Source organism: Somniosus microcephalus, chromosome 2 (genome assembly GCF_052327205.1).
Source record: "Somniosus microcephalus isolate GS21.2 chromosome 2, FLI_Smic_1.0, whole genome shotgun sequence".
NCBI classification, from domain to species: Eukaryota; Metazoa; Chordata; class Chondrichthyes; order Squaliformes; family Somniosidae; genus Somniosus; species Somniosus microcephalus.
This window is the reverse complement of record NC_140988.1, coordinates 11,920,851-11,934,409: the sequence shown is the minus strand read 5'-3', so window position 1 is coordinate 11,934,409 and position 13,559 is coordinate 11,920,851. Positions and strand designations below refer to the sequence as shown.

General features: G+C 46.7%; 1 protein-coding gene across 1 annotated transcript in view; it reads left to right on the top strand.

The window, feature by feature from the left end:
• Positions 1–6,307, top strand: part of LOC147122548 (glutamate receptor ionotropic, delta-2-like) — a 1,303,876-nt gene extending 1,297,569 nt beyond the window's left edge. The window contains 1 exon segment of the mRNA XM_086006579.1: positions 2,911–6,307. Coding sequence (XP_085862705.1) covers positions 2,911–3,333 — 423 coding nt within the window. The 3' untranslated portion in view covers positions 3,334–6,307.
• Positions 6,308–13,559: the final 7,252 nt, after the last annotated feature.

The window sequence follows — 13,559 nt, the reverse complement described above, 5'->3', positions numbered from 1 at the left end:
CCCAGAACCATTCTGGTAAATCTCCTCTGCACCCTCTCAAGGGCTTTCACATCCTTCCTAAAGTGTGGTGACCAGAACTGGATGCAATACTCCAGTTGTGGCCTAACCAGCGCTTTATAAAGGTTCAGCATAACTTCTCTGGAGGAAACTTTTTTTTATCCGGCACGGACGGGACCGACGTGGTGCCGGTTCATCAAAAATTCCGGATAACCGAAAGCTAAAGCAACAAACCCTGTAGCTTCAGAACAATGGCCACAAGTTGCAAGTGTCTCTGTAGCTTAGCAACAGCTGCAGCCACACCCTTGCACAGCAACAAATGGAGGAAGGTAAGTAATAAAAGTTACCTGAACCTACTCCTGAATTTTGCCGGTTAACCGAGATTTCCGGTTATTTAGGTGCCGGTAAATCGAAAGTTTCCTGTACTTTTGTACTCAATACCTCTATTTATGAAGCCCAAGATCCCATATGCTTTATTAACCACTCTCTCAATATGTCCTGCCACCTTCAGGGGCCTATGCACATTAACTCCCAGGTCCCTCTGTCCCTGCACACTCTTTAAAACTGTGCCATTAAGTGTATATTGCCTCTCCCTGTTCCTTCTGCCAAAATGCATCACCTCACACTTCTTTGTATTAAATTCTATCTGCCACTTGTCTGCCCATTCTGCTCGCCTTTCTATGTCCTGTTGCAGTCGATTGGTATCATCATCACTGTTTGCCACACCCCCAAGTTTGGTGTCATCGGCAAATTTAAAAATTCTACTCTGTATTCCAATATCCAGGTCATTTATATATATCAAAAAAAGCAGTGGCCCCAGCACTGACCCTTGGGGAACACCACTGTCTACCATCCTCCAATCTAAAAAACAGCCATTTACCACAACTCGCTCTTTTCTGTCCTTAAGCCAATTCCTTATCCAAGCTCGCACTGACCCACCTATTCCATGAGCCTCAATTTTGTTAACCAGCCTTCTATGTGGTACTTTGTCAATCGCCTTCCGAAAATCTATGTAGACAACATCCATTGTATTCCCTTCATCAATCCTCTCTGTTACTACATCAAAAAATTCAATTAGGTTAGTCAAACACGATCTGCCTTTTACAAATCCATGTTGACTCTCCTTAATTAGCTTAAACCTCTCCAAGTGCCCGTTAATTTTTTCCTTGATTATTGTTTCTAAAACTTTACCCACCACCGATGTTAAACTGACTGGCTAGTAGTTACTAGGATTGTCCTTACACCCTTTCTTGAACAATGTTCAAGAGCGGGTTAGAGGTGACTTGCTGAGGGGTCACTTTCACCTTCACCTCCTGGTGATGAAAATTGGGCGGGTTCTACACCGGGCGGGCAGCTTACCATAGAATCGTAGAGTGGTTACAGCACGGAAGAAGGCCATTCGGCCCGTTGAGCCCATGTCAACGCTCAGCAGACACTGAAGGTGAAAACTCCCCCTTCCCCCGCCCCCCCCCCCCCCCGATTCTCCTTGCTAACACATGCCTACCATTGAGAGCTTCCCCACAGAAATGCGGCTGAGAGCTGGAGCTCACTGGTTGGCGTATCATGGGAGGGGAAAACGCATGCCTTAACCACTCTTTGGTGCCACATCTTGCCTCACACCCCTTAAAAGATTGCACTGAAAAAGGAGAATCTTTAATCCTGCGCATCGTCTCTGTGAGTTGAAGGCTGTAGCCGCAGATGATATTTAACTTGGCAGCGTGCTTTGATCTGAACCATGGCAAGCACAGTGGGGGCTTGTGTGGGCTGGCAGGGAGGAAGAGTTCTGCGGAAGTCCTGTCACCCTGTAAAGACCAATGGCAATGACACGAGATGCCATGTCTCAGAACACGCCCAATCCACACGTCCCTTACAGGAACCGCACGGAGCTGTCACGTTACTGACAAAGCTTTTCTTCTGAAAGTTTGAAATTGCCCACCAGTTCTATTGAAAGTGGGCCCAGAAGAGAAACTCCTAACCAGTGATGTGCAGTTTCGATTGCCTTCGTTCTCAGGCCCGATGCGTGGCATGACTCTCAGGGGGTGATTTTCATTCAGAAGTCGGGAAGGAGGCGGGACTACAACTTTCGGGGTTGTAGTCCCGCCTCCATCGAGATGCAGCCAATCCACGCGATTTTAATTTGATTGACCTTGTTGAGCCTGCCCAGCAGGCTCAGCAGGCCGATTAAGGACCACCCAGCAACAGGTGACGTCACAGACTGAAATTTCATCTGTCAAGAGATTTTGACAGATGAAATATCAGTGTTTCACAGCGGTTTGAAGCTGTCAAACACTGACAGTCTTACTTCTAACATGAGTCCTTCTCCACAGACTCAGTTAGAAATCTCTCCTGCACAGAAAGCTGCAGGCTGTCACTTTTGACAGTTCGCAGCCAATCTGCTTTCTGTGCCGGTGAGATGAGGGACTCCCGGAACCTAAAGGAAGGAAGGCTGAAAAGGTAAGAAAATGTATGTAAAACTTATTTAATCACTTTAGACACACCAAACACATTTACCTTTGCACTCATGCACACATCACTCACCTGAACACCGACATTTCGACCCCTCCAAGTCCTTCAACCTGACGGCCCGACTCCTCCAACTTGGCGTGGTTTGGAGTCATCGGGATTCCCACAGTTCAAGCTTAAAAATAGGGATTAGGCTAAAAACTGCCTGTTAACTACCTGTTAACAGGCAGCTAATTGGCACTAATCCCTTCCCGCCTCGGGTAGGCGGGTCCCAGTGCGGGGCGGGTACCCGCCTCCTTTGAAATTGGCATGGAGTCGGGTTAGGGGCGGGATGGGATCGGGACCCCTGATTTCGGGAATTTAACCCCCCACACGCCTCCAATCCCAACTCCACGGCTCAATGAAAATCAAGGCCTTTAATCTCTTTCTGTTTTTTTCTGTCTTCGGCAGGACGATAAGGAGATTGACCTGGAGCACCTCCACAGACGAGTCAACAGCCTCTGCACGGATGACGACAGCCCCCACAAGCAGTTTTCCACCTCGTCCATAGACCTGACTCCCCTGGAGGTGGACACCATCCCGACGCGACAGGCCCTGGAGCAGATCAGCGACTTTAGAAACACTCACATCACCACCACCACCTTCATACCGGAGCAGATCCAGACTATAAGTCGCAGCCTGTCAGCGAAAGCCGCCTCGGGATTCTCGTTCGGACCAATGCCCGACCACCGAACTGGCCCCTTCCGAAGCAGGGCACCCAATGGTGGCTTCTTCAGAAGTCCCATTAAAACCATGTCCTCTATCCCCTATCAACCAACTCCATCAGCCGTGTACAGCCTGAATAATGATCCCGATCGGGGCACCTCCATATGAATGTCACATTTTAGTGTTTTTTTTTCCAACCGGGACTCAGTTTGTGAGACGATAGAATTCGTGGTAGGACTAACCTGGACGTAACTCTTATTTTGTTTTTTTTTTAAAGTCAGGATCTTAGTTACAGCTTTCTCAGATATAATCGCAATAACTCCAGCCTGTTTGACGCGAGTATGTTTATTTCTGCTGCATTTGAATCCAATGCTTTTACTGCTGACAGTTTTCATGTGTTATTTCAGACCGGACCAAAGGCATATCCTGCTATTAAAAGTAAAGAGCATTCAGGCCGCAAAGTTCAAAAATGCGATATTTTATAGGGTCACATATATATGAAGCCGTCCATGTGCTTGTAGAGATATTTTCAGCATCATGTTGCAAAAACAATTAAATATGACGCGCGTGTGTGTGTGGTCCCTCCATAATTCTTTTCTTTAAAAGGGAGAAAGCTCCGTAAAGTTGTATCCTCTGCAGATGTTCTCCAATGTACAGCTTGGATTAAATCAACAGTATTCCTACAAGGCCAAGCGTGGCACATACTGGCAGTGATTGGTTGGTCCTGTTTCCCACGTTCGTTATTGCCAGATGTGGCTGTCAGAATTTTCCTTTTGGTTTGTTCTGGGCGCTGGAGAAAGTAGAGTGCCAAGCTTCTGACGTAGAATATTACATAGGATACACGGCACACAATCAGGCCATTCGGCCCAACTAGTCCAGGGTATCTTGAGCTCATTGTCAGCTGCATAATAGTGCTCTGGGCAGTCAGCGACAAACACTACGTCGGCCGAGAAATTCGTCCCCGGGCCCCGCTGGCGCAAAACGGGCGGTGTCGGTTCGTCCGCCAGCTATACCCAGCGTCTGATACTCAGCTCCATTGACTGCAGTAGAACTGAATGTCAGGCACTGTGTGTAACGGGCAGACGAGCCGATACCGACCGTCTTTCGCCATCGCCAGAGAAGAATTTCTAGTCCATGGTAATTAATTACTGCATTGACGGTAACTGTTTATAGAAAAATCAGGACACCCCAAGATTTATTTTTTAAAACTCCAACTGAGATTTTAACTAACCAGAGATATAAAGTCATTGAAAGTAAAACTTGTAACAATCATATAATCCTACAGCACAAAAGCAGGCCACTTGGCCCATCGTGCCTGTGCCAGCTTTTGGAAAGTTCCAATTAGTTCCACTGCCCTGCTCTTTCCCCATGGCCTTGCAAATTTCCTCCCCTTCAAGTATTTATCCAAATCCCCTTTCTAAGTTACTCTTGAATGTGGCCTTAACTTTATTAACAGACAGCACATCAAACCAGAAAAAATTGTCTTCAGCAACCTTCCAGCCGATTGGACAGTCTATACTGTCCCAAAAAGAACTGGAAACATTCGCACCACATGAGATGGGATATAAATTGTCTCTTGGATCTTAAAGCAACCAGTTTCACTAAAAGGCAACGTACTTCTCACACAAAATTCTTTAATCAACCAATTGATCTGAAAATTAAGCCATTGCGCACCGTGATATATAATGAGCATACACTGGATCTTTGTGCCTCGATGAATGGAAGAGAAAGGGCGTTGGCTAAAACACTTACATATGGAATATTGTGTCCAATTCTGGGCACCGCACTTTAGGAAGGATGTGAAGGCCTTAGAGAGGGCGCAGCAAAGATTTACAAGAATGGTTCCAGGGACTTCAGTTAGGTGGATAGACTGGAGAAGCTGGGGTTGTTCTGCTTGGAGCAGAGAAGATTGAGAGGAGATTTGATCGAGGTGTTCAAAATCATGAGGGGTCTGGACAGAGTAGATAGAGAGAAACTGTTCCCATTGGCGGAAGGGTCGAGAACCAGAGGACTCAGAGTAAAGGTGATTGATAAAAGGACCAATGGCGACATGAGGGAAAACTTTTTTACACAGCGCGTGGTTAGGATCTGGAATGCACTGCCTGAAAGGGTGGTGGAGGCAGACTCAATCGTGGCTTTCAAAAGGGAGTTGGATAAGTACCTGAAGGAGAAAAATTTGCAGGGCTACGGGGAAAGGGGGGGGGGGAGTGGGACTAGCTGAAGTGCTCTTGCAGAGAGCCGGCACGGGCTGAATGGCCTCCTTCTGTGCTGTAACCATTCTATGATTCTATATATTTACATGGCGGTTAGCCGGTGTAAGTACTTGACCCTGGATGACATGGGCAGGCGATGCTTGGAAGCTTTTCTTCTTGTTATAAGTTGCAGCTTTAAGCGGCTGGGTAAGTTAGTCCGGCAGTAGTCAAATTGTAACTTTAATATATTTTGCAACGAGGCGAGCTCCCTCGTGAGAGACGACTGCAGAGGCGAGCTCCACTTCTCACTCCCAGCCGTCCTTTAGAAATGCAGTAACTCTTGTCAGAAACAAATGATTAACGAGAGATTCGTGGTGAGTTTTCCTTCTCTTTAGTAAAAGAATAATTTTTTTTTAAAAAGAAAAATTTAAAAAAAGTGGTAGGTAGAAGGCAGGTACATCTTTTTTTTCTGTGTTTGATAACGACATTAGGTGTAATTTAACTCGGACTCATTAACGAACTGAGAACAAAATAATGGCTCATGGCTGTTTCCTCTGAATTTCTCGTTCAGCACAACTGGGCGCGCATAAAAAAAAAAGTATATATTTTGATGCTAATTCTTCTCTTTTACCTGTTCCGAAAATAGCGTCTGATATAGTTACGTTACTGGTTTGTACAGTTGTCTACAGTGTCAGACAAAAACGCTCATTTTTACCACGGGAGACAGTTTGTAGGAGAAAGCAAGTTAGTGGAAGCATGCCCGACTTGCCTGAACCTCGTAACACTCTGTTTCATATCAAAGTATTGTTATGGATTCTCATTTGGACGCAATTATACAGGGACAAGCCAGATTACGATAATTTACTGGGTTAGAAAAGGAACCATAGTTAACCATGAATGATATTTATAGGCCTATTTTGATGTAAGTGTCGTATATAAAGAACACTTTTTTCGGGGGGTGGGGGTGGGGGGGAAATGGGGGGGGACTCTGTTGCAAGTGGCAAAGCTTTCTGTGTATTTGTCTAATAAAAATATTTCTTTTTCTTACATGGTCTTTTTATTCATTATTTAAAATAAATCTGAGATATCTTATAGAAACATAGAAGATAGGAGCAGAAGTAGGCCATTCGGCCCCTTGAGCCCGCTCCGCCATTCAATGAGATCATGGCTGATCATCTAAATTCAGTACCCTGTCCCTGCCTTCTCCCCATATCCCTTGATCCCTTTAGCCTTAAGAAATAGATCCAACTCCTTCTTGAATATATTTAATGAATTGACCTCCACTGCCTTCTGGGGTGAAGAAATTCCTCCTCATCTCTGTCCTAAATGGCTTACCCCTTATCCTTAGACCGTGACCCCTGGTTCTGGACTCCCCGGCCATCGGGAACATCCTTCCTGCATCCAGTCTGTCTAGTCCTGTTAGAATTTTATAAGTTCGAGGTAATGACCCAAAGAAGTAGGGTTGTTGCCAACACTCCAGGATTGGCCTGGAGTCTCCAGGAATTAACAGTGAATCTCCAAAACCCAGGAGAAAAATTGTAGGAGCATTAAACAATATTGTGGGGGGGGTTTTCATTGAAAACTTTAATTTATTGGTCCTAAAAATATTGGAGATGGAGGGTGGTTGGTGGGGGGGGAAAGAAAAGGCTGTTTGACTGACAGTCAAGAATCAGCCAATCGAGTAACAAAGAATCTGTTCGCTTTCCAATTGGTGTGGGAGGGTGCCGCGCCACAAGGACTGACGTGTTGGGGCGACCGATGACAGGAGCGTCGGGGGGGTGCGGGGCAGTTGGAGGTGGGCAGTCACGTCACGAATCCTCCAGGAACACGTCCAACCAGAGTTGGCAACCCGTACAGTACAGTCGCCTGTGTGCGCTTAACGTGGCTTCTGTACTTACAACAGGACACGGAGTTAAATACCACGGTGTGCTGTGCAATGCTTTTACAAGTGGTTGGCTAAAAGCTTTCTAAACATTTTGCGGGGCTCTGGAATTCAGTGCCGAAAGCTTGGGCCTGAGAGTTGCCATGGAAACGAGATGTACTCGGCCTGTGAGCAATGATCCCTCTCATTTTTTTTTCTCCATGCGCGGTCCCTTTAAATCTGCTGCGCGGCCGCGTATGCGCGGAATCTTTTCCAGCGTCAGCGGCTCGTGAGTGGCACCTCCCGATTGATGCGCGGCTGCAGGCCTGAGTATCTGTGAGTATCTGTTCCTGGCAACTCACTGTCTTCCCTGACTGTTGCTGACACCGTACAATGGTGACTGTCGCTTTTAATTATATATTTGTTCACGGGATGTGGGTATCGCCGACACGGCCAGCATTTATTGCCCGTCCTTAATTGCCCTTGAAAATGCGGTGGTGGTGAGCCGCCTATACAACTGAGTGGCTTGCTAGGCCAGTTAAGAGTCACCCACATTGCTGTGGGGCTGGAGTCACATAACGGCCAGACCAGGTAAGGGCGGTAGATTTCCTTCCCTAAAAGGACATTAGTGAACCAGATGGGTTTTTAACGACAATCCAATAGTCTTCACGGTCACCATTACTGATACTAGCTTTTTTTTTAAACGTTTCAGATTTATTTAATTATTTTGAATTTAATTTTCCCAGCTGCCGTGGTGGGATTTGAACTCATGTTGTATGCTGACCATTAAGTCCAGGCCTGCTAGGGTTACTCGTCCAGTAAACATAACCACCGTATGCTACCGTAGCTGTACGGTTAGGGTTGCCAACCCTCCAGGATTGCCCTGGAGTTTCCAGGAATCGAAGATTAATCTCCCGGACACTGCAACGAGCAAAAACCCCTGGGAGAAAAATCATAGGGGGCATTAAAAACAATGGTGTTACTTTGTCATTTTATTTGTAAATTTTCATTTATTAGTTGTAAAAATATTGGAGATATGGGGAAAAAAGATTGTTTGACTGGCAGTCAAGATTATCCCAATTGGGAAACAAAATGGGGCATTTTAACCTAAAACAAAAAGGTGAGTTGTGTGCGTCGGGGTAGTTAACTTGTTAAAAATGGGAACCCCGCCTTCAACCCGCCCACTTCCAATTTTAATGGAGGCGGGACTGGAGGCGAGACGGGGGTTGGCAGCCAACCCGCTCCCAGGGGGCGGGAGAGCAATTTAAATATTATAATGAGGCTGGAAGCTTCTTTTTTAACCTCCATTTTGTTTTTAACTGCATGTGGACGGGTTTTACACAATTCGTAAAACCCAGCAGTTACAGCAAGGTATGTATAAAGGCACTTACCTCCTGGATCCAAGGTCCCTACCTAACCCAGACTCCATCATCGGAGACACCCCCGCCGCAAGGCCTCCGATCGCCCCCGCCCAGGCAACCCCCGCACCAATGATGCTTCACCACCCCGATCATCCGGCCCCGATCCTCTCTCCCCCTCCCCCGAGCTTCTGCCCGGACACCGTCCCCCCTCCCCCAACCTCGATCCTTTTAATGGCCCGGCCTGATCCCCGATCTCTCCCTCCCTCCTCTGTATGGCCTAGTGCCGCAGGCCTACCCGCCCACAGCCTCTCCCTCTGGCTGGCTGGGGGCGAGAAATGGAGGCCGGTAAAATCAGCAGGGCCTGCGGGGGAAACCGGTTTCCCAGGTTTCCCGACTGCCTCAGAGCCCACCACCCATACCACCCCACCACCAACCCCACCACCCCCCTCCACCCACAACCAGCCATCCTCCTTAAAATCCAGCCTAAAGAGCTTGTTCACTTTCCACTTGGCCGTGGGAAGGCAGGGCACCTGGAGGATGGACCAATAGTGGGAGGGTGGGAGCCGGACAATTCGAGGCAGGCGGTGATGTGATGAAACCCTCCAAGAGTTGCTGACCCTACTGTCGGTTGCCGTGTCGATTTGTAAGATCGCACTCATCATTCTTACGCACTGCACTCTTGTCAGGTGAGGACTAACTTCACACCCGATGATTAATTGAAAACTGTTTGGAGAGACTCCGATGCTTATTCAGAATGTTTTACTGCTGATGCTTTGTTCCTCTTGTGGACTTGAGCAAGCGCGCAGACCCGAAGGGGATGACCTCCGCTAGGCGGGAATGGGGCGGCTGTGCTCTGAAAATCTGCAGGGGGCTCAACTTTTACCGCCTTCTCCCCGTTCTCGATCAGCCCGCTACCATTCTGTTTGGGGTCGTCACAGGGGCAGCCCAGGCACCTGCCTGCTTCAGTATTCAAATGGGGATCGTACATAGGACTCCCAACTCAGTTTGGAGGTACCAATGGGCAGAGCATTTGCAGGCGCATGCTCCGCCTATTGATGCTAGGCGTACAGCGGCCCAATCGGTGGTCCTTAAAGGGACAGCTGCATAAATGCTCCTCGTGGCCCCACAAAATCCACCCAACCCACAGCCGGCCCCTCCATGCCATAGAAACATAGAAGATAGGAGCAGGATGTAGGCCATTCGGCCCCTCGAGCCTGCACCGCCATTCAATGAGATCATGGCTGATCATCCAAACTCAGTACCCTGTCCCTGCTTTCTCCCCATATCCCTTGATCCCTTTAGCCTTAAGAAATATATCTAACTCCTTCTTGAATATATTTAATGAATTGGCCTCAACTGCCTTCTGTGGTAGAGAATTCCACAGGTTCACCACTCTCTGGGTGAAGAAATTCCTCCTCATTTCTGTCCTAAATGGCCTACCCCTTATCCTTAGACTGTGACCCCTGGTTCTGGACTCCCCCACCATCGGGAACATCCTTCCTGCATCTAGTCTGTCTAGTCCTGTTAGAATTTTATAAGTTTCAATGAGATCCCCTCTCATTCTTCTAAACTCCAGCGAGTATAAGCCCAATCGACCCAATCTCTCCTCATACGTCATTCCTGCCACCCCAGGTATCAGTCTGGTGAATCTTCGCTGCACTCCCTCCATGGCAAGAACATCCTTCCTCAGATAAGGCGCCCAAAACTGCACACAATACTCAAGGTGTGGTCTCACCAAGGCCCTGTACAACTGCAGCAAGACATCCTTGTTCCTGTACTCGAATCCTCTCGCTACGAAGGCCAACATACCATTTGCCTTCTTAACCGCCTGCTGCAACTGCATGCTTACCTTCAGCGACAGGTGTACAAGGACACCCAGGTCTCGTTGCACTTCCCCTTCTCCCAATCTATTGCCATTCAGATAATAATCTGCCTTCCTGTTTTTGCCACTAAAGTGGATAACCTCACATTTATCCACATTATCCTGCATCTGCCATGCATCTGCCCAATCACCCAACCTGTCCAAATCATACTGGAGTTTCTCGGCATCCTCCTCACAGCTTTGTGTCGTCTGCAAACTTGCCACCCCTACAATTGTCTTCGCCCGCCACCCCTTTCAGCAATTGGTCATGGCTCGGCTTTACGCAGGAGCCCCCCAGATTTCCCAACCCCAACCAAACGGTGAGCTGTCTGTCGGCCGCTGGTTCATGCCATCGCAGCTTGGCCTGCATATTGAAATGAGGCCTGGCGAGGTCATTGGTTGGGTGGCGCGCTCGCTCCCCACCCCGCACGCCCAACATCCACCCAACCGTTAGAATCATCCTCCGAGGTGTAGACAGTCGAGTTGTGTTGTGGGAAAGACGCTGGTCTGCTCGACTGACACCAATCTGTCAAAACCCCGGCACATTGACTCATCCTTTTGAACCTCCCGTTGGTTTTACGAATTAAATTTCATTTACTTCAGCTTAAATCACAAGAAAGTGACCACCAGCGTCAGAAAGTGTGATAGAAATGTCCAATGTAATTCCAACTCTTATTCCTACATCACGCCTTCCAAGCAAACCAATATATAGAAAAAAACAGAAAACAACCTGCACTGCCCAGAAAATTTCCCATTTTAATTCATGAGTAATGAGTCTGCACACCTAGGAAGAGATAAAAATCGAGTGAAAGATTTTTTCTTGCCACACAATATTTGTACATATTAAAAAGTAGCAATGTACATAAGAACTAGGAGCAGGAGTAGGCCATTCGGCCCCTCGAGCCTGCTCCGCCATTCAATAAGATCATGGCTGATCTGATCGTGGCCTCAACTCCACTTTCCTGCCCACTCCCCATAACCCTTGACTCCCTTATCATTCAAAAATCTGTCTATCTCCACCTTAAATATATTCACTGACTCCGCCTCCACAGCTCTCTGGGGAAGAGAATTCCAAAGATTCACGACCCTCTGCGAGAAGAAATCCCTCCTCATCTCCGTTTTAAATGGGCGACCCCTTATTCTGAAGCTATGCCCCCTAGTTCTAGATTCCCCCATGAGGGGAAACATCTTTACTGCATCTACCCTGTCGAGCCCCCTCAGAATCTTATACGTTTCAATAAGATCCCCTCTCATTCTTCTAAACTCCAATGAGTATTGGCCCAACCTGCTCAACCTTTCTTCATACGTCAACCCCTTCATCCCAGGAATCAACCTAGTGAACCTTCTCTGAACCCCCTCCTTAAATTAGCAGACCAAAACTGTACTCCAGGTGTGGTCTCACCAACGCCCTATACAGTTGTAGCAAGACTTCCTTACTTTTATACTCCATTCCCTTTGCAATAAAGGCCAACATTCCATTTGCCTTCCTAATTACTTGCTGTACCTACATGCTAACTTTTTGTGTTTCATGTACAAGGACCCCCAGATCCCTCTGTACCGCAGCATTCTGTAGTCTCTCTCCATTTAAATAATAATTTGCTTTTTTATTCTTCCTACCAAAGTGGATAACCTCACATTTTCCCACATTATACTCCATCTGCCAAATGTTTGCCCACTCACTTAACCTATTTATATCCCTTTGCAGATTCTTTGTGTCCTCCTCACAACTTGCTTTCCCACCTATCTTTGTATCATCAGCAGATTTGGTTACATTACATCGGTCCCTTCAGCCAAGTCATTAATATAGATTGTAAATAGTTGAGGCCCCAGCACTGATCCCTGTGGCACCCCACCAGTTACAGTTTGCCAACCTGAAAATGACCCATTTATTCCGACTCTCTGTTTTCTGTTAGTTAGCTAATCCTCTATCCATGCTAATATATTACCCCTAACCCTGTGAGCTCTTATCTTGTGCAGTAACTTTTTATGTGGCACCTTATCAAATGCCTTCTGGAAATCCAAATACACTACATCTACTGGTTCCCCTTTATCCACCCTGCTCATTACATCCGCAAAAAACTCTAATAAATTTGTCAAACACAATTTCCCTTTCATAAAACCGTGCTGACTCTGCTTGATTGTATTATGATTTTCTAAATGTCCTGATACTGCTTCCTTAATAATGGACTCCAGCATTTTCCCAATGACAGATGTTAGGCTAACTGGCCTATAGTTTCCTGCTTTCTGTCTCCCTCCTTTCTTGAATAGGGGAGTTAGATTTGCGGTTTTCCAGTCTGCTGGGACTTCTCCAGAATCCAGGGAATTTTGGTAGATTACAACCAATGCATCCACTATCTCTGCAGCCACTTCTTCTAAGACCCTAGGATGTATGATCAGTACTTGAATAAAAAGTGTACTGATTTGGCAATCGCTGCCACTACATTGAATGCCTTTCCCAGTAGGCAAATGCAGTTCCACACACATTGAAGATTAAGACAGGTTTATTTATGACAAACATGATAAATAAACTGCAACAGTATTTCCTACCATAGAGAGGCAATATACAAAGAAAGAAAGACTTGCATTTATATAGCACCTTTCACGACCTCAGAACGCCCCAAAGCGCTTTACAGCCAATGAAGTACTTTTTGAAGCGTGGTCACTGTTGTAATGTAGGAAACGCGGCAGCCAATTTGCGCACAGCAAGATCCCACAAACAGCAATGTGATAATGACCAGATAATCTATATTTTTAGTGATGTTGGTTGAGGGATAAATATTGGTCAGAACACAATATAGTCATCAAGAAATGTCTGGGAAGCCCCTTTCTGTTTAGGAAGGGTAAAAACCCATGACATCATGAGTGGTTAAGATTTGGAATGCGCTGCCTGATAAGGCGGTGGACACAGATTCAATATTAGCCTTCAAAAGAGAATTGGATAAATAGTGGAAGGAGAACAAACTGCAGGGATATGGGGAAAGAGCGGGGGAGTGGGACTAACTGGATTGCTCTTCGAAAGAGCCGGTGCAGACTCGATGGGCCAAATGGCCTCCTTCTGTGATCATTCTATTCTATGATCATCGTATCTTCACAATGATCACTCACAGGTGACTTGATGA